The 22,407-nt window shown below is 63.5% G+C and overlaps 3 protein-coding genes across 4 annotated transcripts; 1 reads left to right on the top strand and 2 right to left on the bottom strand.

Annotated features, from left to right (window-relative positions):
• The first annotated feature begins 3,412 nt into the window (after positions 1-3,412).
• On the top strand, positions 3,413-8,480 carry MAFK (MAF bZIP transcription factor K). Of its 2 annotated transcripts, none has more exons than XM_056128395.1 (3): positions 3,413-3,577; positions 6,668-6,742; positions 7,018-8,480. In XM_056128395.1, the coding sequence occupies exons 2-3, from the start codon at positions 6,707-6,709 to the stop codon at positions 7,462-7,464; spliced, it is 483 nt and encodes a 160-aa protein (XP_055984370.1). In that variant the 5' UTR covers positions 3,413-3,577; positions 6,668-6,706; the 3' UTR covers positions 7,465-8,480. The 2 variants fall into 2 exon arrangements, with proteins under 2 accessions (XP_055984370.1, XP_055984371.1); XM_056128396.1 differs by having other exon boundaries at positions 3,416-3,577; positions 7,033-8,480.
• Positions 8,481-9,688: 1,208 nt separating this feature from the next.
• Positions 9,689-16,932, bottom strand: TMEM184A (transmembrane protein 184A). Its single transcript, XM_056128417.1, has 11 exons — positions 16,828-16,932; positions 15,125-15,206; positions 14,268-14,351; positions 13,732-13,909; positions 11,651-11,816; positions 11,369-11,459; positions 11,210-11,285; positions 11,032-11,123; positions 10,401-10,570; positions 10,053-10,247; positions 9,689-9,960 (listed from the first exon to the last, which is right to left on the bottom strand). Exons 4-11 carry the CDS (start codon positions 13,906-13,908, stop codon positions 9,728-9,730), a joined length of 1,200 nt encoding a protein of 399 aa, XP_055984392.1. The 5' UTR covers position 13,909; positions 14,268-14,351; positions 15,125-15,206; positions 16,828-16,932; the 3' UTR covers positions 9,689-9,727.
• A 1,581-nt stretch (positions 16,933-18,513) lies between these two features.
• Positions 18,514-19,406, bottom strand: PSMG3 (proteasome assembly chaperone 3). Its single transcript, XM_056128418.1, has 2 exons — positions 19,067-19,406; positions 18,514-18,876 (listed from the first exon to the last, which is right to left on the bottom strand). The coding sequence occupies exons 1-2, from the start codon at positions 19,280-19,282 to the stop codon at positions 18,724-18,726; spliced, it is 369 nt and encodes a 122-aa protein (XP_055984393.1). The 5' UTR covers positions 19,283-19,406; the 3' UTR covers positions 18,514-18,723.
• Positions 19,407-22,407: the final 3,001 nt, after the last annotated feature.

Below are 22,407 nucleotides of genomic sequence, written 5' to 3'. Positions count from 1 at the left end.
GGTAGCTGAGTAGTACTTGATATTCCTGATACCTCTAATGATCCTGGAGATCCTTATATTCCTGGTGATCCTGGTGCCCTTGGTCCCCGTAGCCTTCCTGGCTCTTCTTGCCTGTGACCCTGCCTTGTATGTCTCTCTCATTACAGGTTGTCTCAGTGACTGTTCTTTTTAGCAGGGTACATGGGGCCACCAGAACCTGCTCCTCTTAAATTCCTACTTCTAGATCTGGTCCAGCAGAAGGACCGTGGATATGCATTTGAGGGCCACACCTGCTTACCTGCAGACCAGGGTCAGGCAGGCATTGTGTGAAGGACTGTCCCAGGGAGTCTCAGAGACCTCCCCCTCAGCATGCCCATCTGCAGGATCAGGTGGAACTCAGGGAAATGCCTCCCACTGGGCCACCATGGTTTCCATGCCTTTGAAGGCTGGGGGATCAGACACGTGTCTCCAGCAAATAGCAGGCAAACAGACAAGTCACAGGCTAGGTGGGGAGCCGGACTGTCTCTGCCCAGCTGTGTCCCTGGGGCTGGCTCTGGAACACAGAGGGGAAGAAGTGTCAGTGTGGTCACAGGCTGCACTCCATTAGCACATCGCCAGTGTCCAAAAGCCTCTGGAAGGGCTGTGGTGGAACTGGGCTTGCTCTGGGGGTCCGCAGGGAGCAGGCCCCTAGGAGGCTCCTTAGATTGGCTTGCAAGGGGGTGTGGGCTGTCTCCTTCCTGTCTCCCTACCCCATGTTAGCTGAGAGGGGAAGCTGCCGGGGTCTGCAGGACTACTCCCTATCCTGCTTGCAGGGACACCACAACCTAGTCCTCTCCACATCCCCAGGTACCCTTCACCCTGGGGTGTGTCATGGTGTATCTCCCACCAGTGTATGGGGCACCCCTCACCTAAGTACAGAGGGTCTTACATCGGTGAAAGTGGGTTTTCTGGGTCTGTGTAGGGGGATCTCACAGCTGGATAAAGGAAGTGATCAGGGTGCAGGGCGTATCCCCCACCTGTCTTAGGTAGCCTGCATTCCTTTTCCAGTGCTGTGGAGACCATCTCCTAGCTGGTTCCATTGAAGACAACTTGTGGGGTCCCAGCCTTTTGCTGTTACAGCCGAAGTGACAAGGAGGTGCCTTGTATAGCCCCAATTCCGCTTGTGAATAGGCTTGGCCACGGATGCCCAAAGTGGAATTGCTGGGCTGGAGACAGTACCGCGGTTAGGGCACTTGCCTTGCACACAGCCAACCAAGTTCCATCCCCGGCATACCTTAGCCCAGCCAGGAGTGATCCCTGAGAGCTGAGTTAGGAGTAAGCACAGCCAGAAGTGGCGCAAAAAGCAAAAAGATGTCAAATTGCCTTGTTTAAGGGCAAATAAAGTATAAGCTCAGTATGGACTGAGATACCAGATCCCCTGCGTCCCCCCAGCCATTTACCCCAACATCTGTGCACCCCCAGCAGTGTACCTGTACCCCAGATCCCTGCAACCCCCATACTGCTCAGCCTGCCCCGCCACGCCCTGTCACAAGGCCTGGCTACAATGGAAAAAGAGGTGCTTCTGGTGGTTTTCGGTGCTTCTCCAAGGGCCTCTGGTCCTACAAGTGACCCCCTGGGACGTTCCCACTCCTTTCCTGCTGCCCTTCCCTGCACTCCCAGGGTACCTCAGGGATGCTCCTGCATTCTGCCCCTTTCTTTGACTTAGGGTGAATTTTGCCTGAGATCTTTTCTAATGGTGTCTGAATGTCTGAATAGTTAATCATGTTTAGTTTCCTTTTTTTGTTTTGCTTTTTGTCACACGTGGCAGTGTTCAGGGCTTATTCCTGGCTCTGTACTTCTGGCAGTAGGAGGACGACGATAGGAGAAGTACCAGGGGCCAAACTCAGGTAGGGTTTTCTGCAAGGCAAGCACCCTACCTGCTCTACTACCACTCTGATCCCATTAATCGCAGTTAGAAAAGCATTTCCTCAGTCCAAGTTATTCTTTTTATTTTTGTCAGTGTTGTGGCATTTTATTTATTCTTTTTTTTTCAGATTTTTAGAATTTTTTTCTTTTTTGGGGTCACACCCGGCGATGCACAGTGTTACTCCTGGCTCTGCACTCAGGAATTACCCCTGGCGGTGCTCAGGGAACCATATGGGATGCTGGGAATCGAACCCGGGTCGGCTGCGTGCAAGGCAAACGCCCTACCCGCTGTGCTATTGCTCCAGCACCAGTCCAAGTCATTCTTTCACTTGAGTGGTTTTTTTTTTGGGGGGGGGGGGCCTCACCCAGTGATGCTCGGGGGTTATTCTTGGCTCTGCGGCTCAGGAATCACACCTGGCAGTGCCCAGGGGGCCGTATGGGATGCCGGGGATTGAATATGGGTTGGCTGCGAGCAAGGCAAGCGCCCTCCCCGCTGTACTGGCCCTTCTAGTGTCTTTAAACGAATGTTTATTGTGGTAGAAAGTGTCAGATGACATTTGCCACATTAACCACAAAGAAGTGAACAGTCAGTGGCATTACTCACGTTCACTAGGTTGTGCCACCATTCCTATCCATCTCCAGAACTTTCTCCGTGTAACGGGTTTGTAAGGGCAGAACCCTCGGTCCGCTGGGAGGAGTGAACCCAGTTCCCTCTGTCCTTTCCCGGTGCTGACCCATACAAAACCCCGCTTGAAGCGCTTGTCCTCTTGTCCCTCCAGAGACGGGCGCGGGCGCCGGTGGGAAGAGTGGAGGGAAACCGGGAGCCCCGACTCCGAGGGCGCGCAGGCCCGGGTGGGGCCGCCAGGGCTCGTACGGCTGCGCAGGGCGGCGGGGCCCGCGCGTGCAGGCGGGGTGGGGCGAGGCCTAGACGGGAGGAGCCGCAGCACGCAAAGTAGGCGGGGTGAGTAGGTGGGGAGGTTGGTGGCCCGAGTGGAGCGCGGGGCTCGCGGGGGCTGGGAGGTGGGCGGAGCGGCGGGAAAGGCGCGGCCCAAGGCGGGCGCCCGGTTCGCGGGAGTGGGGCGGGGATGGGGGGCGGGGCTCTTCCCGATCCCGACGCGGGATTGGCGGGAGCGGAAAATAGGCGGGGCGAGGGCGGCCCGAGCTCGGTGCAGAGTTGGCGGGAGCGAGGGGGTGGGGGGGCGGGGGCGGGGCGTCCGAGCCCGGCGCGGGGTTGGTGGGAGCGGGGCGGTGGACGGGGCGGCCGAACCCGGCGCGGGGTTGACGAGAGGGGGAAGTAGGCGGGGCAGGCGCCGTCCGATCCCGGCGCGGGGTTGGTGGGAGCGGGAGGTGGGCGGGGCAGGCGCGGTCCGAGCCCGGCGCGGGGTTGGCGGGAGCGGGGAGGTGGGCGGGGCGGGGGCGGCCGAGCCCAGAGCGGGGTTGGCGGGAGCGGGAGGTGGGCGGGGCGGGCGGCCGGGCCCGCGGGGGCGGGGCGGGGGCGGGGCCTGATGACGCGCGCCGACGCTATCCCGGAAGCGGTGTCAGAGGCCGGGAGCCGGGCGGGCGGGCGGACTTGTTGTTCTTCGCGAAGTCGGAGCCGGAGCGCGCGGCGCGGGCGGTGGCCGCGGGGAGCGAGCGCGAGGGGAGAGAGCGCGAGCCCAGGAGCCGCCGCGCGCCCGCGCCTGCGCGACGCCAGGTGAGCGGGGCCCTGGGCCCTCCGGCCGTGGGTCTCGGCGCGGCGCGGCCCGGAGACCCGCGCACCTGCCGCGCTCCGGCCCGGCCCGGAGGGGCCCGGGGCCGCGCCCAGCCCCTTACGGGCTGCGGCGCGGGCGCGGGGGCGGGGGGGCGCGCCACGTGCCGGCCGTGCGGACCCCGCGGGGCGCCTGACCGGGGCGGGCCGCACCTGCCACCTGTTGCGGGACCCCGAGCCGGGCGGGCGGGCGTGCGGGGGCGGCCCGCGGGGGTCCCAGGGGGCGGGCTCGGGCTCGGGGGCGGGCGGGCAGCGGGCGCGGCGTTTCTAGACGCTTCTGCCCGCCTCCACGTGCGCGCGGGCCCTGCGCGTCTGTGCTCGGGCCGCCGTGGCGAGTGCAGGTTCCGGGCCGGACCGGGACCGGAGCCGGGCCGTCCGCGGAAGTGGGCCGGCGGGCGGCTGTAAACAGTGACTCACCGCCCCGCCTCCCGCGACGCGGCCCCGCTCACTTGCTTTTCCTGAGCCACTCGCGGCGCGGTTCCTCTTTCTCACCGCTCCGGGGAAACTGAAAGTGTTTTCTCGAGAACGTAGGGCAGGTGGGACGAACCTGGAGGCGGTGCGGTCCGCACCCGCGTCGTGTAGCAGTGGGAGCCAGGCCCGAGGGTGTCCCCAAGCTGCTTTCTCCCAGTTTCCAGGAATAAAGAAAGCCAAAAAAAAAAAAAAACCAGGAGCCCAGTTGCGCTCAGAAGCCCCCACCCTCGCGGGCCTTCTGCTAGGACCACCCATCCTGCTGGTCTGTGCTTGGGGCCCCAGATCTCCCTGGGCTGGCCATGGGGTGCCCGGAGCCGTGGGATGCCTTGGAGGGTGCAGGAGAAGGGGGTCAGACCAGGAGAGGTCAGGGCGCTCGGCGGGGAGGGGGGCAGGACCTTCAGGGACCCAGGGCTGCCCTAGAATAGTTGGAGGGTGCAGAGCTGACCGGTGGGGGTGTGACGCCTGGTTGCTGCCAGCCCTGGGTCACCTCTGGATGGAGCCAGGGTGACACAGCTTCCTGCCACTGCAAAGACGAGGTGACACATGTCCTCCGGCCGCAGACAGTCACGTCCTGCCCAAGGGCGGCCTGCCAGGGCCAGCCTGCAGCTGGGCGGGGGCTGGACTGGGGGTTCTAGCGGGAACTGTGGGACATGCCCCTGAGCTCGGGGCCTGGTGTGTGGAAGCTCCTGGGAGTGAGCCGGGTCGAGGATGTTTGTCTCCCTGAGCTCCTGACTGGTGAGGGACACCTAGTCTGGGGTCACTGAAGACGCCCTGTCCCTTCCACCATCCTCAGGGCAGCAGCTTCTGACTGAGCTCTTGCACCCTCGGGGAGAGTCAGCCCTGCTCAGGGGACACTCCCTGAGCTCTTGGAGAGTTCAAACAGGTGCCCGGGAGTGTGTGGCAGAGGCGTCTGGACCCTGAACCTCTGCTGCACCCAGGCAGAGGAGCGCAGTAGACCCTTCAGGAAGTGTGCAGGGTCCTGACAGCGCAGACCCCTCTGCTGAGGAGCCCCTGTCTCTTTCCTGGGGGCCTGGGTGCGGGGCTTTGTGCCCCTCGCTGGGGCGGGTAGGCTGCAAGTTCTCAGCGACTTGACCGAGGTCGGAAGCCAGGCAGTGGTGGTGGTGGCTGGTGGGCACAACCCCTGCCACGGCTGCAGGCGCTCGGCTCTCGAAGCGCCTCACGCTGGAGCCCCTTTCTCAGCCACGTGGGAAGTGGCACTGGGGTCTGTGCTGGGCATCAGCTTCTAGGAGCCGCGAGGGCCGGGCAGAGGTGCCGGCAGGGTCTGCTGTTGTGGCACCGCAGGCGGCCAGAGCAGAACTAACTGACCGAGTCCCTCCCCTCCCGCCTGTCAGACCCACCTCCACATCTGCACGTGCTGCCCTCCACCTCCCTCAAGCTCCTCCCACAGAAGGTTCTAGGCTTAAGGGAGTTCCCACGGTGCCCCCAACCGGAACCCAGCCGCTCTGTGCAATGTTCCCCAAGGCTGGGGGTGTCAGTGGCCTTGGGTGGGGCTGTGCCCGGCCACCTTGCGGTCATGGCCCCCCCCCCATAGAGGGTGGTGGCCTGGCCAGCCGGGCCTTCCCGCGGGAGCAGCAGCCTGGCGGCCGGAATGTGACTGGCTCCTGTAAACAGGGTGACTCACCGCCCAGCTATGCCCGCTTCCCGGCCTGTGTGCTGGCGCCGCCCCCTCCCGACATGGAAAAGTTTCCCAGGGCTTCAGATCACTGCTGGCGATGGCCTTGACCTGGGGGTGGGGGCTGGAGGGGGGCTTCTCTGTTCTCGGAGGGTGCCCCCATCCTAATCATCACCCTGGGCCAGAGAACAGCCAGGTTTGGGGGCAATGGGCTCCAGGCCCCTGGGAGAGAAGAGAGGAGCCTCTGGGTACCACTGGCAGGGTCTGTGTTTGGGGGTCTCTGATGTGAGCTGCCTGTTCTCCCGCTGGCCTCTGGAGACACCCCCGATGGCCATGCAGGGTCCTGGCCGGTGGCTGCTGTGGGCTTCCCTGTTGCCATGGCGACCATCAGGGTTGGCTACTTCCCAAGGTCGCCATGGCAACTATCAGGGGGGAATCGTGCATGGGATGGGTTGGCTGCTTTTCTATGAATGATTACAATGTGTGACCCAATACAGGGAGGTGTTAAGCAGGGTGGACGTTGGGGCTGACCCCCCCCCCACCAGGTTTCTTCCTTCAGCCCTGTACCACCCCGCCCACCAGGGGTTTGGGGCCTGGCAGGTGGTGCAGTGATGTCACCACTGCAGTGCCCTTCAGCACCACTAGGTCTGCTGAGGTGGGCGGGGCCCCAAGCATGGTGAGAGCCCCTCTGGTGGGCAGGATGCCATGGGGCCTGTCAGCACTGGGCCCCCAGACAGATGTCGGAATTCGGGGCTCAGGCACCTGCATCACCCCCATGCCGGGAGCTCCCAGCACTGCCCCCGAGGGTGTCCGGCAGCTCAGACATGGGCTCTGGAGGATACTCACTCCAGATGCTGGGGGGCAGTGAGGACGGGGTGAGTTCTGACGACTGCTGCCTGGCCCGACCAACCAGGTCTGCTCTGTCTCCCTAGTGACAACTCCCAGTGCTTGTCGGGTGCCGGTGCCAGGTTATGACGACGACTCCCAGACCGAACAAGGCACTAAAGGTGAGCGGGAGGTGTGGGGTGCGGCCTGCTGAGACCAAGTCCCCTCTATGTGCCTTTCACCTGGGAGCAGAGTGGGGGCTTGGGGTTTTCGTGTGTGTGTGGGGGGTGGTCCACTCCCTCCACATCTAGCAGGGTGGACGTGGCCTGGCAGAGGGCTCTGGAGGTGCCAGGGGTCCTTCTCTGCCACCCGCTGTGTTGCTGGCCCCATGCCCTGGTGACCAGGTGGGATGGGCCAGGGACAGGCGGTGTCGGTGCCCGGGGAGCCCAGGGCTCAGCTGTGTGCCCCGCAGGTCAAGAAGGAGGCGGGCGAGAACGCCCCGGTGCTGAGTGACGATGAGCTGGTGTCCATGTCGGTGCGGGAGCTGAACCAGCACCTGCGTGGCCTGACCAAGGAGGAGGTGGTGCGGCTGAAACAGCGGCGTCGCACTCTCAAGAACCGCGGCTACGCCGCCAGCTGCCGCATCAAGCGCGTGACGCAGAAGGAGGAGCTGGAGCGGCAGCGGGTGGAGCTGCAGCAGGAGGTGGAGAAGCTGGCCTCGGAGAACGCCAGCATGCGGCTGGAGCTGGACGCACTGCGCTCCAAGTACGAGGCCCTGCAGACCTTTGCCCGCACCGTGGCCCGCAGCCCCGTGGCGCCCACCAAGGTGGCCACCACCAGCGTCATCACCATCGTCAAGTCGGCCGAGCTCGCCAGCTCCGTGCCCTTCTCAGCCACGACCTAGTGCGGGCGGGACGCCCCTTGGGGATGGACCTGGGGGCCTCCCCAGGCTGGGCAGTGGGGCCAGAGGCGTCGCTCTTGGTCCACGGGACCTGTGTCCCCACCACGTGCCTGTCTGTGCCCTGGCCAGTGGGCGGGCGCCTGCACTGACCCCCGGACTCTGACGGAGGCCGGCTCTGCAGGACACACGTGGCCCTGGGTGACCTTTGCCCAAGCCGCTGCTCACACACTGTGGGGGGGTGGGGGTGCCCATAGGAGGGATGTGGGTGCAGGTGGGGAGACATTCTCTCTGCGTCGGGGTGACTGAGGGGCCTCTGGTGAGGCTGGGACGGGGACTGCTGCCCTGGGGCTCCAGCGCCGCCCAGGCTGGCCAGACCTTCTGCGCCCGCTCCCCGGGGCTCAGATGCTGAGGACATTGGAGCCTTTCCCAGAGCACTGGGTTCTGGGAAAGGCGGGCGTGCCCTCAGCGCCCCTGCCCGGCAGACCCCCTCACCATGCCCCAGGGAGAGGTGGGTGACAGCCGGCACCAGAGGCCACAGCACGGCTAAGGGCCTGCTGGGGCAGAGGGCAGGCCAGCTGTCAATGCCGTAGCACGGTAGGTAATCCACATTGGATGTCATCGGGCCACGGGGAAATATTTAAAAGAGAGACTTCTATATATATATAAAATTATATCACATTTTACCGTACAGAGTTTTCGTACCTTTTTCTCCAGTTTGATACTGTAAAGCCGGACACGCAGAGCCACGCCGCGGGCCCCCAGCGTCCCTCCCACTGCGGTGTGTCCACCGTCACAGTGTGAAGCTGGATTTTTTATTTAAGAAACAGCCCCTAGTCGGGGCAGCCCACCTTCCTGCCCCCCACAAGCCGGCCCAGGGGAGCGGGTGCTCCGTTTCGTGCTGCTGCTTCCTGTGATCTAAGTTACTGACGAGCCCTGAGCTCCTCAGCCCCCTAATTTATTGTTCTTCATCTGCTGCAGCGCTTTGTACCGTCAATAAAGTTTTCTAGGCCCTGCGAGCAGCTCTGTGCTTTGGGTTGGGGTGTGGGGTCTGCCAGCCACCGTGCCCCCCAAGCCCCCCATCCACACACACTGGGTTCAGGCAGCAGCAGGGAAGTGAACTCTGCCCTCCTCCCCCCAGGTGTAATACCCAGCCAGTGGTCAGATCTGGGGTGGCTGTGAGAGGCCTGAAATAAGTGCAGCACGCCTCGCACCACCCAGCCAGGGCCCACCCAATCTTCGGGAGCTGGTATGGGGTGGTGAGACTCCCGCAGGGCCCGGAGATCTGGGCTGGGGCTTCCTCTGCCTGACCTGTGGCCCGTGCCAGCTCCCAGCCCACTGCTACTGTAACCTGTCTCTGCTTCCTGACTTCTGTGGCTTGCCACGGGTAGCTGGGTGGCAGGGCTGGTAGGCGGGGGCAGGGGCCCACTTCCCCTCGGGGGCCTGCATGTGCCCTCTCCCCTGCAGGAGCCTGCTCCTGGGGCTGCCCCTGGGGTCTGTGCTGGGAGTGTGGGGCTGGGCCAGTGCCCATGGCTGCTCCATCCCAGTCGGGCACATGTGCCAGGGTGTCCCCTTCAGGCCAGCCTTGGTCCAGCGGACCGTGGGCACTCGCTACCTGCCATCTCCTGACCCCCGGGAGGCTACTTTCCGGGCGCACCCTCCCCCAGGTCTGCTGAGTGACCTGTTAAGCGCCTGGCACTGGCGGCACCAGGGTGGGGCCGTGTGTCGGGCATGATAAGCAGAGGCCGGAGGTGGCTCTGCAGGTTCTCCCCATACAGCTGGCCTCGAGACACTGGCCAGAGCAGGCCCTCAGTCCAGTCTCCTGTGTCTCCCCCTTCCCCGGAGCCTGTAGTAGGAGCCTGCAGTCTAGGTGGGCTCCCGAGGCCCAGCCCCTGCCCACTGCCCTGTACCTGGGCCCAGTGAGTGTCCCCTGCACGAACACTGACCCAGCCCCACGCAGCGGCCCATCGCCCATCATTGGAGGGGGTTAGGGCAGCCCCCAGCACCACCAGGCTCTGCAAAGGGGCAAGGATGGGGGTCCCAATCCCAATCCCGGGAAGAGACACAGACTGGGTCTGTCCTGGGCTGAGCTGAGGACCCTCACACCCCCGGCGAGGGTCAGGCCAGCCAGTAGAAACGCTTATGTTTATGTATAAATAGGTAGTGTGGGCGGGGCACAGGGCAGGGGCCCACCCTCCCAGTCCTTGGCTCCCAGGCCTGGCTGGTCCAGCAGGGCAGAGCACACCGCAGCCTCCGGGCTGGCCGGCCCCTATGGCTCCTCTGAGGGGATCAGCTCTCTTTTCTCCGTGTTGCCCCTTCCAGGGCCGCTGGCCAAGCCAGGGGGCATGCGGGACACAGAGCGTGGGCTCTGGCCGGGCGCCTCGTGTGTGGCCTGCTGCGTGTAGCGCTGGTAGGCAGGGGAGAAGTTGTGGATGACGTCGTGCACGATGTCACGGGGGCTCACCGTCTCCTTGAGGCCACTGGAGATGCTCTGCATAGGCGCTGGTCAGGGCGGGGAGTGTGGGTGCTGCTGCTGCCGAGCCTGATCTCCCTCCCCGCCCCCCGGCGGCCCCCAGGGTGGCGGGCATGCTCACCTGGCGGGTCCTTCTTCTCCGAGTACACCTGGCACGGGAAGGCGCGGCGCAGCGCCACTGCCGCGAACACCATCTCCACGCAGATGAGGAAGTTCTGGTAGCCGGCGGCCAGCGTGCCGGCGCCCACACGGCTGCCGTCCACGTCCTGCACCTCAGGGATGGCCCCGCACCGCTCCAGGATGGCCAGCAGCATCCCTGGGGACAGCCGCCCGTCAGCCATCAGCCGCGCCCCTCCCCCAGAGGCTGGGCCACTGCACCTGGGCTCAGCTCTGCCCTCACCTGGTGCATGAGACCCCCCCTGGACCTGGGCAGCTGGGCTCCGAAGCCCCGCCCAGCGGTCCGACCCACCCTGCCAGAAGGACAGGAAGACGATGGCCTTGATGGTGAGGAACTTGAGGACTGGCTCGAAGGGCTGCAGCAGCTCCCGGGTGGTGAAGTAGAAGAGGAGTAGGGCGTACAGCGCCAGGCTGGCCGACGCGTTGTAGGTGAGGGTGACGTACAAGTAGCCGCTGTGGATGCTGGGGCCGGAGCAGGGGCCAGCGCTCAGTGGGGGGGACCCCGCCCCTCTGGCCTCCCTAACCCCAGCCCAGCGGGCCTGTACCCACTCCCAGGCAGCAGTCACCAGGCAGAGGTCTTAGGGCCCCTAAATTCCCAGAACAGCTCCACCAGGGAGGCCTCCCTCACCCCCTGCGTCACGGCCCTGTGCCTGCGTGGTGACTGCACGTGGGAGAGGTGCTCGCTCCCGTGCTTGGGGGAGTGCACGTGCATCTGACCTGTGTACATGTGTGCACATGCACACATACCTGTGAAGACACATGGAATGTGTGTGCTTGGTGCATGCCAGGGGCCTGCTTCCCTTGCTCCCCCCCCATGGCCTCCCTAGTGAAGAGTGGGCTCCTGGCCCAGTGCTCCTGAACCCGCCTGTGGTCTGGAGGTGAGCGGGTGGGTCAGTCCCTCCCCCTGCCCCCAACAGCCTTACCTGAAGTCCCCATCGTGGTATCTGCCCAACGCCTGTAGGACAATGGTGGCCACAGCCATGACGGGCTTCACCACACAGAACTGCAGCGTGGCCTGGGCACGGGAGGACACAGCGAGGGGAAGGTCTGGGCGCCCCCAGCACGTGCCCCCCACACCCGGGGCACCAGCCGGGCTCTCACCTGCTTACAGAAGCGCAAGAAGCCAATGGAGTAGGACAGCCCCCCCAGGCAGCACGTGCCGTAGACGCAGCTGGACCTGTGGGGTGGGCACAGTTCCTGAGGTCAGTCCCGGCCAGCGGCGGCACTCGGGGTGTTGGCTCACGGGAAGGGCCCCCTTACCGGATGGGCTTTCCCCGGATCTCTGCCATGATGGCGCTCTCGCCGCCCAGGTACTGGAAGCAGAGACTCAGGAAGCTGTAGATGACAAAGGCTGCGGCCTTGGACAGTGAGCCCAGGCTCGTCTCTCTCACACACACACACACACACACACACACACACGCACACGGACCCTCCCGCCTGGCCCGCTCCAGGCAGCCCAGGGGCAGCGCCCACCTGGGGAATCCAGTTGTGCTGCGCAGGGACGTCCCCCCAGACGCCCGCCCAGACAGCGGCCTCGCTCACCCTCATAGCAGTCCCGCACGGAGTCCAAGTAGACGTAGTACTGGTGGCCACCCAGGAGGAGGAGGCTGAGCCAGGAGTCGAAGGCATAGACGGGCACGATGAGGAGCAGGCGGACGATGTAGCGCTGCTCGTGCGGGACCGTGTAGGAGCGCAGGTGCAGGTAGATCTGGGGACCACAGTGGGGTCGGTTACAGCAGGCCAGGGGCTCCTCCAAGAAGGCCACACCTCCCTCCCTCCCTCCCTCACCCCTTCACTCCCTCCCTCACTCCCTCCTTCACTTCCTCTCTCCCTCACTCCCTTATTCACTCACTCACTCATTCACTCACTCACTCTCTCACTCACTCATTCACTTCTTCACTCCCTCCCTCAATCCCTCACCCCCTCAATTCCTCCCTCACTCCCTAACTCACTTCCTCACTCACTCACTCATTCCCTCATTCAGTCACTCCCTCCCTCCCTCTCTCCCTCATTCACTCCCTCCTTCCCTCACTCCCTCCCTCCTCTCATTCCCTTCCTCCCTTTCTCACTCCCTAATTCACTTCCTCACCCCCTTATTCACTCACTCTCTCTCTCCCTCCCTCCCTCACCCATTTACTCACTTCTTCACTCACTCACTCACTCACTCCCTCACTCCCTCACCCACTCATTCACTCCCTCACTCCCTCACCCACTCACTCCCTCACTCCCTCACCCACTCATTCACTCCCTCACTCCCTCCCTCACCCACTCCCTCACAAACTCATTCATTCACTCCCTCACTCACTCGCTCATTCACTTACTATTCACTCACTCCCCCACTCACTCCCTCACTCACCCACTCATTCACTTACTCATGCATTCAGTCACTCAGTTATCCATCTATCCAGCTGTCATTCATTCATTCACTCGCTCATTCATTCATTCACTCCCACGTTTGTCCATCATCCTTCATTCATGCATGACCGAGAATTCCTGAGGCCCGTCCATGCCTGAGTGGTGAGAGTGGACACTGCTGTCATTTCAGCGTGGCTGGGAAAGAATGGTACCCTGTGTCCTCTCTGGGCGTCATTCTGAGACATCCCGAAGCCCAGGGTTTGTAGGGGCCCTGTGTAGGGTGTGGATGACGCTGGGTGCAGTCACCGTGGGGGACCAGTCAGAGAAGGAGATGCTCAGCCATCTGGTCCACCTGGCAGGAAGTGAATGAGGCGCCCCTCATCCTGCCCCTGAGCAACAGAGGCTCAGGGATCAGGGGGACCTCTCCAGCCTGGGTGCCCCCCCCTAAATCAAGGGGGTTGAGTCACAGTCACTGGACACGGAGTGCATGGCCCCCTGAGTTCCATCCCCGGCACCCCATAGTGTCCCCTGGCCTCTCCTGGCGAGATCCCTGGACCCAGAGCCAGGAGCAAGTCCTGAGTAGCTCCAGGTGTGGCCCCAAACCAGAACTAAATAAAGCAAGGGTGCTGGCCATTCGCTATCCCCCAGGCTCTGGTGGGAATGGAGGGTGGGGGGAGCTCAGCCCTTGGGGTCCGGGCCGTGGCTCTCTGGGAGGCTGAGTCCCAGGCACCTGGTTCAGATCAGGTCTGCACAGAAGAGGGTCACAGCCCAGGACACAGGCACTGGCCTGCCTGGCCCTGGCTGCTGGGTGCTGCTGCCCTGGCTGGCCCTGTCACCGCAGCCCGAGACCTTCCCCCTCCAGGCAGAGTAAAGTAGCACCCAGGGGCCCACAGGTAAATCACCAGCACCCAGGGGCCTCGTGCTTCAGGGCAACTTGTTCTGGAGCCTCTGGCTACCCTCTTTCTCCTCGGCCTGTTTCTTGCTGGGGTCACCCCAAGTCATCCCCGGGTTCCCCCAGCTCCAGTTGAGCTACTGGAAGGATGATGATGCCCCCTGCCAGGACCCCAGAGCCCCAAGCTGAGGGGTGATGGAGCGCAGCCTCCCCACTCCCCCCAACTGGGAGCTCTGTCCCTCCACCCAGGCCTGTGGCTGGTCCTGCCCGACGCCCCACAGAGTCCAAGTCCGGGCTCACAGCTGCCCAGGAGCCGGCCTGGCACTGCTCTGCGGCACCCCTGTGAGCGCAGTACCCGCTGTGCCCAGACAGTTACCTGGTGGCAGGAGAGCATCAGCGCCACCCCCACGAATGTGCCCGACAGCCCGCGGGCCAGCGCCGAGGTGAGGAAGAGCTGGGTTGTGTCCTGTGAGCTGTTCCCCACAGGGGACATCTGCGGCCCGGACTGCAGGGGGGCACTGGCTGTGCCCATGGTCTCCACGGCAGTGCTCATCCTAGGGGACCGGGCATCAAGGCAGGGAGTGAGCGCGGGTGCGCTGGCAGGTGGCGCCAGGCAGGGCAGTACCCAGGGCCTGCCGGGGGGGAGGGGTGCCCTGAGCCTAGGCCATGTCCTCACTGCCCCTGCATGGGCCGCACCCACCGGGGGCTCTGGGCTTGCGGGGACTGAAGGCCTAGGAAAGAGGCCTGTGACTGCCAGGTGGTGGCATCGGGACGCCCAGGCTGGCACTGGGTAACAGTCGCCCAGTGCAGAGTCCCTGGGAGGAACCCGGTCTCCTGGCGCCCCGCCCCCTCACGGCCTCCCCAACCCACCCACGCCCGGCAGGCAGCCCCTGCTGCCCCGGCCATGCCTACCTCTCAGTCAGGAAGCTCCTGTCCCAGCCCAGGCCTGGCCTCCAGGGACACCTGGCTGGTCATCGGTGTGGCCACGTGGCTGCCCTGGAAACCACACGGGGGCGGTGCAGGCTGGGAGGTGCCTCCACGGGCCACCTGAGCTCCCAGTACGCGCCCCCCCCGCCCCCCCCCGCGCCACGGAACCGTGCACAGCACCCGCTGGCTGCCAGCGCTCCTGCTCCCGTGCCAGGTGGCTGTCAGCCATGCCCCAGCACCAGGGAGGGGCGGGGCCTGCCCAAGAGGCAGCACTCCTGCAGGGGTGACAGGAAGCGCAGTGGACAGCTGTCCCTGCGCAGGCCTTGTCCACCCCAGGCCAGCTCGGAGGCTGGGCACGGGCTGTGCACAGGGACCTGCTTGGCTGTGAGGATCGCCCCCACGGGATGGTTGGTCTTTGCAGATTTTATCCCCAATAGTGGAGCCCCCTTGGCGATATTTCTGGCCTTGGGGGGAGGGTTCTCTGTATCCCCACTGCAGTGGGGGGGGGGGTCTCTGCGGCTGTGGTAGACACAGGAAGTCGGCAGGCACAGACGGGGTGGGGGCAGAGTCGGGAGGCTGGAGGCAGGAGCTGGGGGCCAACAGTACTAGCCTGCTTGAAGGGTATTCAGGAAAGGGCTCACATAGCAGGTGGGAAACTGAGGCAAAGCAGGGGGACATAAGCTGGGAACCCCACCATCTGAGGCAGACAGACGGTTCCTTGGGAAAAGGCACTGTGGCTAGGTCCCTCAACAACAAGCACAACTGTGGGGGGAGCAGCGGATCTTAGCACCAAGGACCCTGGGTAGAGCCGCCTGCTCACAGCAGGACAGCCGGGCGCTCACCTCTCCAGGGTGGTTCTCACAGTCCTCTTCAGCCACCACCTCCAGGAAGTTCTCCGAGAAAGTTCTGGCTCTGAAGCTCTTCCTTCCACCAAAAAAAAAAATATCCAAGGCTAGCCCTGGCTATCCTGACCTTCCTATCCCCTGCTGGACATTCTCCAATGTGGGACTGAAGATGGGGACCTCCATGTCCTCTCCACCGCCCCCCTCTGGTTTCTGGGTAGTGCGCACAGGGCAGCCCCAGGCCTCTGTCCTGCCAGGCTCCCCCCTCAGCAGGCCCAGCTGATCTGGGCTTCATTCTCCTTGGTGAAAGAAGTCTCAGGTTTGGGGGTCCCTCAAGGGGGGCGGAGGGCATCTTGAGGGCTGGTACTTCCCGCGCCGGCTGCGGCTTTCTGGGACCAGGACCCTGAGCTAGCCGGGCACAGCCACCACCGGGGCCACCCTGGGGCTCCTCACTGCGCACAGCCAGAACCTGCGGCCTGCTCACTGCCACAGCCACTCGACAGGGAGGACCAGGCCGGGCGGGGGCACGGGAGCTGCCTGTGGGCTAGGCTCTGCCCACCCAGGGCGGGTAGGCCTGGGCCAGCGGACTGCCAGCTTCATGGGACCCCAGGAAGTGAACCCACCTGTCATCCCCGGGCCAGTGGGCTACCGCCCACAAGGACGTGCCCATGGACACTCTCGGCCACCCCCTCCCAGCCCACTCAGTACCCAAAGCACGGGAGGATGCACAGGAGCTCAGTCAGGGGGAGGCTCGCGGTCTTTCTCACACGTACTCACACTCATACACACACACTCATACAACACTCATATACACATACATATACTCACACTCATACACACATGCACGTACTCACACACTCATACACATATTCACACACTCATACACACACACTATACACTCATACACATTCACACACTCACACTTATACACCACTCATACACATACTCACACTCATACACATTCTCACACTCATACACATACTCACACTCATACACATACACTGAGACATACTCACACACTCATACTCACTCGTACGCACACACTCATATGCACATACACACACTATACACTCATACACATTCACTCATACACACCCTCATACACATACATACACACTCATACACACACATTCACACACTCACACTGACTCATTTACACACACCCTGACTCACTCATACACACCCCCTTGCGCACACGCGTGTGCGCGCGCACACATACACACACACACACACGCATACACACGCCCATCATTACTTACAGCACAGGAGCTGCAGCGCGCGGGGCAGAGGTGGGGTGGGTCTGGGACCAGCATGGAGGCCATGGAGGGTCTGGGGGATCAGCCTGAAACCATTCCTCCCCTTCCTGCTGGACCTCCTGAGCAGTGGACCCTGCCTGGGCGGCCACTCCTTGCAGGCGGCCTGAGCCAAGCTGGTTTCTGCAAGTGCCCTAGGCCTGATGTGCCCACCAAGGCCCCTTCTGCTCCTAGGGACCCCCTTGGGGTTCAGGACTGGCCTCTATAGCCAGCGTGTTCCTCCCTGTGATTTGTGCCCAGGGCACCTAGTGGCCTGCCTCTGCCCGCCCACCCATGCTGCCAGCCTGTGTGTGGGCCCAGATGAGTGGCAGGTCACTAGGGCACAGGAGAGATGGGTGAGGCTGATCTAACCTGGCCCCCTCTTGGGCTGGGGTCCCCACAGCAGCTCACCTTCAGGGGCTCCGTCAGTGACCACCTGGCCGGTGACTAGGAAAGGCAGCCAGGGGCAGGCTCCGCTCTCCTGAGTGGGCCTGACCTGGTGCTCCCGGAAGCTGGGTGCGGCCCACACAGAAACTCCTGCCCAGTCCCGCCCCCTGCCAGGCCGGCCCTACCTGCTGCCCTACTGGAGCCACCCCTGGGCAGGGCCCCACCTCCCGGGCAGCAGACAGCAGGAGGGGCCTGAGCAGTGCTGTCATCCCAGCTGTTGAATCAAGCACCCTGCAGTGGACAGGCTCAGGAGGCCGCCACCTGCTTGAGACCGCAGAGGGTGTTGGCCCCACTTGTCCTCTCTCTGCCTGGATGTCTCTGCCTTGTGCTCTGGGAAGGTGTCCCCTGGGCTCAAAGCGACAGTTCAGGGGTGCGTTCCCAGTTTCCTGTGCTCTTTGCCCACTCCATGCTCTCCCTGCTTTCTCAGGGTCACTCTGGGCTTCTGTCCTCACACTCTGCTGGGAGTCGCTCTGGAGACATGCTCGCCTCTAGGCTGCCCCTCTCGCATCTCTCTGGAACTTGGGGGCTCCCCCCCAGGGTGGGCCTGTGGGCTCTTGTTCTGGCTCTAAACTGGCTATGTGTCCCTACCACCACCAGTTCCACTTTTGGTCTCACTCCTGCGGGTCACCCCCACCACGACCCCGGGCTGACCCATAGGGTGTCTCCTGTGGGGTCTGGTCATTGAGGTCCTTTTCCTGGGCGCCTTCGGGCAGGAAACGTCTCAGTGGTCCCTGATGCTCTGGGTACTTGTGAATTGGACAGTGGACGAAGTCTGAGATCCTGGCCTCAAGCACTTGTCCTAAAGCTGACAAGCAGCAGAGCTGGGCAGATGTGACCCCTCGGTCAGTGTCTCTGTCTCTCACCCTGTCCTCCTGGGCCCTGCAGGCCCCATGCCTATTTCCGCTTATGTGCCAAGGAGGACAGGAGAGGCTCTGCCCAGTTGTCAAGAAAGCCAGAGTGCAAGGAGCTGGCCAGGACCTGGAGTGGGGCAGCAAGAGCCTTTCCTGCAGCTGGCACTGAGGCCCCAAATCAGAAACCCTGAAGCTGCAGGTGGGAGTAGCGTGCGGTTCCCCCAGACACAGACCCTTGGCCTGCCTGATGCTCAGGGGCCACTGATGCAGGGTGGCACAATCATCAGATCACCACCATGTCCCCAGGAGGGGAAGGTGTGGCTGGGGGTCCAGGCTTGCCAGTATGGGTCGGGGGACGCTGGAACCCATGGCCATGTGGGCAGTAGGGATGGTGGGCCCTGGGGTCTCTCCTACCCCTAGTAGCATCAGCCTGACTCTAGCGGTCCATCTGACGCAGCCAGTCCGTGCCCCCATCTTGGGACTCTGGGTCAGTGGAAGGAGCCTTGAGGAGTTTCCTCCCCTCGCTTCCCCAACATTGGGTCAACAGGGGCTCTGCGAGTTCCACTAGCCTCCTCCAGCACTGCTGGGGACCCCAGGGAGGGGCCTCATTCTGAAGGATTGTATGTGTGTGTGTGCGGGGCCCCAGGACTCAGGTCCAGGTAGTACTGCATTCACTGATGGGTGGCCAGTTGCCATGTAGGCCATCAGGAGGTTGGGGGGCACCGGATGGAAGCTCCCAAGCCCACTCCAAAGCTGCATGTGCAGTGACGTTTCTGAGCACCGTTAACGGCACGAAGTATTCTGAGACACATGTTTATTCTTAATAAAAAAAAAAACTCCTCCCACAACTGCCACCGTGCACAGGGGGCAGCGAGCTGGTGGTGACTTATTCTCCATCTACAGGCCCTGCCCGGCCGGGCCAGCTCCCTCCGGGCAGCTGCGTTGCCCACGGCAGGTCCAGCCACAAGTTCCTCTGCGAGGCCAGCATCCAGGATGGTGCTGGGCGGGGTCACCACACCTGGCAGGTCTGAATGACCTCCCGCAGCGCCTGCAGCCCCTCCAGGCTTCTGTCCTTCAAGGCCAGCGACAGCAGGACCGCTCTGTTCCCGGCTTCTTGCGACACGAACGCCACCAGGTTCTTGGCGAAAACGTGGGTGAGTGGCTGGGGAGGACATGGGCCGCGGCTAAGGGCCTCTTCCTTCGGGAGGGGGGTGGGAGGCTCCCCGCCAAGCTCAGCGGCCGGCCCCGAGGGTGGGGGGCCAGCAGCCCGCGCGGGTGACCAGGGTCCCCCACCCACCATGGTCACGCCCCCACCGGGGGGCCCGTCCGTCCCCCGCCCCCGCCCCGCGCACCTCGTCCTGCCCCAGGAGGACCCGCGTGCTCAGCATGGGCTTGCCGACGTCGCCAGTCACCGGGCTGGGCTCCAGGGCCACGAGCGTGCCCATCTTCCCGAGCTGCGTGACCACCACCAGGATGTGGCTGCTGAAGGCCGTGCAGACCACCTGCGTGGGGACCCCGCGCACCAGCCGGCTCTGCTGCCTGGACACCACGGGCGGCCGGTCCTCCATGGCGGGACGGCAGACACGGCAACGCAGGGAGACGGGGCGAGCCGGCCGGCGCCGCGGGGCAGGGCAGGGCAGCGGGCAGCGGGCAGCGCCGCGCGCGGTACCCGAGAACGCCTGGACCCACCCCGGCCGCTGCACTGCCCGCACGCCGCGCCGCGCCCGGAAATGACGCAACGCGAGCGCCGCTAGAGCGCAGGGAGGCCCCGCCCACCCTTGCGCCCCGTGACAGGAAGCCCCGCCCCTCGCTGCGCCACGCCCACCACTAGGCCCCGCCCGCAGCCACCAGTTTCTGCCGCCCCCCGCCCCCCACCACCACCCGCCAGGCACGCCCCTCTTGGAGGGGCGGAGGTCAGGGGGGCGAGTGCTCGTAGACACTGGGCACTCAAGGGCCGAGCCCGGACCCCGCACGCGTGCGGATTACGAGGCTCCTGCGGGTCAGGGACCCGACCCCCTGTCCATGCCCCAGCCAGGCTTCTGCACCCGAGTCCCTTGGCCACTGCGCGTGATCCCTTATAGCAACGACCCGGGGGTCCCTCCTGCTGCACAGACCCCCAGAGGCCTTTGGATAGAGCACACAGGGGGGCTCGTGTTCCCTCCACTGTCCTGTGAGTCAACAGGGTCAACAGGGCCGTCCTAGTGGTCTGTGGGATGGAGGGCAGGCGCGTGATGGGGGGGCGAGTGTCACTCCACTCCCCGCTGTGCCATGCCTCTGGTCCCACAGTGTCATTTTTCTTTCTTTTTAAAAGTTTGGGGCCATACCCGGAGGTGCTCAGGGCTAACTCCTGGCTCTGCACTCAGGAATCACTCCTGGTGGTGCTCGGGAACTATATGGGATGCTGGGAATTGAATCTGGGTCATCCTCGTGCAAGGCAAATGCCCTCCCGCTCCAGTTCCCCAACAGTCGTTTTCTGTCAATTCACAGAATGGTCACAGCAGGCTGTTCTCACGATGCAGGTCTCCCCAACTCTGGGACGAGACACGGGGCTGCACTTTCTCTGGGGACCCCTCTCTGTCCTTCCTTTGCTTTCAGTCCAGGCCATGTGGACAGGCTGATCAGTAGGTCCTCAGCAGTCTCAGAACCCAGTCCCACGCAGGCTGGGGCCCTTCCTCACTGAGACTGTTCAGTTTTATCTCTGTCACCTCATGGTCCTCAGCAGTGCAGAGCCAACACCCTCACCCCATGGCATGAAGCCATGTAGCAGGGGAAACCCCAACACGCGCCCACGGGGCCCAGACCCACTCCCTGGCCCCCCAAAATAAGACAATGGGGGATTTGTGATTTCCACCTCAGGGTCATCAACACTGAGTGAGGCAGATCAAAAAATGTTGCTGGGGCTTCGGGAGGACAAAGACTAAAAGTGACCATGAGAATTACACAGTTTAAAGCCACATCCCACAGGGAAGGCGGTGTCTCCAGGGGGAATGTCAGCTCCACACTCAAGTCGTGCCAAGTTGGTCAGGATCCGGGGCAGCTTCTGCAGAGAGCGGGCATGGGGGGGAGGGGTCGGGGCGTTGTCTCGGGAGAAGCACCTCAGTCACCTGTCCAGCCAGGGTGCATACCCTGGGGGAGGCGCTCCTGTCCACAGGCTTCTGAGTCCCTGCTGGGTGCAGGGAAGTGTGAACAGAGCTGTGCAGAGCCTCCAGCCGTCCACTGCTTCACGCAGGTGAGGCGGCTCAAGGGGCAGCGCCCCCCCCCCCCCCCCCCCCCCCGCCTCCCTGAGCACGGCCACCCCACTGCCCCAGCGTGCATGGCTGCACACACGTGCTCAACGGGCTCCAGGGGTCCTCTGACCCTGTGGGGCTGTGGTGGGCGGAGCCTCCTGAACAGGGGCCCTGTGGGGGGTTGAGGGTCGCACCCAGAGTGTTGTGAAGGTTCTGGGACTAAGCCCCGTGTCTCGCTCTGGTGGGAAGGAAAAGCAAAGATGCCCTACTAGAATGTTCTAAGTAGGGCACACTGCCAGACCAAACAGGAATGAACCAGTCCAGTATGACTGGGACGTCCCAAAGTGTACCACAAGTCCCAGACGTGGAGGTCCTATCCCACTAAACACCCGTCAGACACTAGGGGTAAGAATGGACATGGATGCTCCCACCAGCCTCGCACAGTGGCCAAACCAGCACCACTGGTCACCAGCAGGCCTTAGAGCATCCCAGGGGCTGGGAGCTGTGTGAAGGGGCCTTAGGAAGGGGCAGGAAGAAGGGTGCGGTACAGGGCCTGTGGTACCAGAGAGCGCCTCCAGGGGGCAGCAGAGGCCACTGAGTCCCTGTCTACAGGGCAACCTCCAGCAGCACCTACTGTCCCACCCTCCTGTCCTGCAGGGCTGCCTCCAGCCCAGGCACAGTTTCTTGGAGACCCAGACATGGGCCATGTGTGCTCCACCATGCCTGTGCCTCAGTGCACATGTGGTCTGTGCCCGTGAGGGCAGGCAGGGCGACTGAGGACTGCTGTGCGGGGGGCCTAGTGCAGCCTTTCTTGCACTCAGTGCCTGTGCTGTGCCCGCCAACCCCCAGACAGCAACAAACCCACTGCAGTGGCCCCGGGGGTGCCTGGGAACGGGACTCGCCTCTGTTCTTGAGCTGCCCCCCCACCCCTGGCCCCATGGCCCTTCGAGGGCCACCGGGGGAGCAGAGAGGCCAGCGGAGGAAGAGCAGCTGTGGTTGGGCTTCGACTCACCCCGAGGAGCCGTTGGTGTGTGGGCCACCCTGTGGACGTGCCACCTTGCTGCTTTGTTGGCTGCAGTGACTGGCAGAAGAGAATTTCAGTCAGACTCGGTTGGTTGGTTTTTTGTTGTTGTTGTTGGTGGTGGTGGTTTTTTTTTTTTTTGCTTTTTTTTGGGGGGGAGGGGTCACACTTGGCCAATGCATAGAGGTTACTCCTGGTTCTGCACTCAGGAATCACCCCTGGCGGTGCTCAGGGGACCATATGGGATGCTGGGAATCAAACCCTGGTCGGCCGCGTGCAAGGCAAACGCCCTACCCGCTGTGCTATTGCTCCAGCCCCTCGGTTGGTTGGTTTGTGCCCAGACTGACCCATCTGGTGGGAGTCCCGAGGGCTCCTTCGGGAGGAGCAGTCAGAGGTCGGGAAGCACTGGACCCACGTCTGTCTTCAGGCCATCGGCGTATGTTCC

Source organism: Sorex fumeus, unplaced genomic scaffold (assembly GCF_029834395.1).
Source record: "Sorex fumeus unplaced genomic scaffold, SorFum_2.1 ptg000064l, whole genome shotgun sequence".
Lineage (NCBI taxonomy): Eukaryota > Metazoa > Chordata > Mammalia > Eulipotyphla > Soricidae > Sorex > Sorex fumeus.
This window is presented reverse-complemented; position numbering and strand designations above follow the sequence as displayed.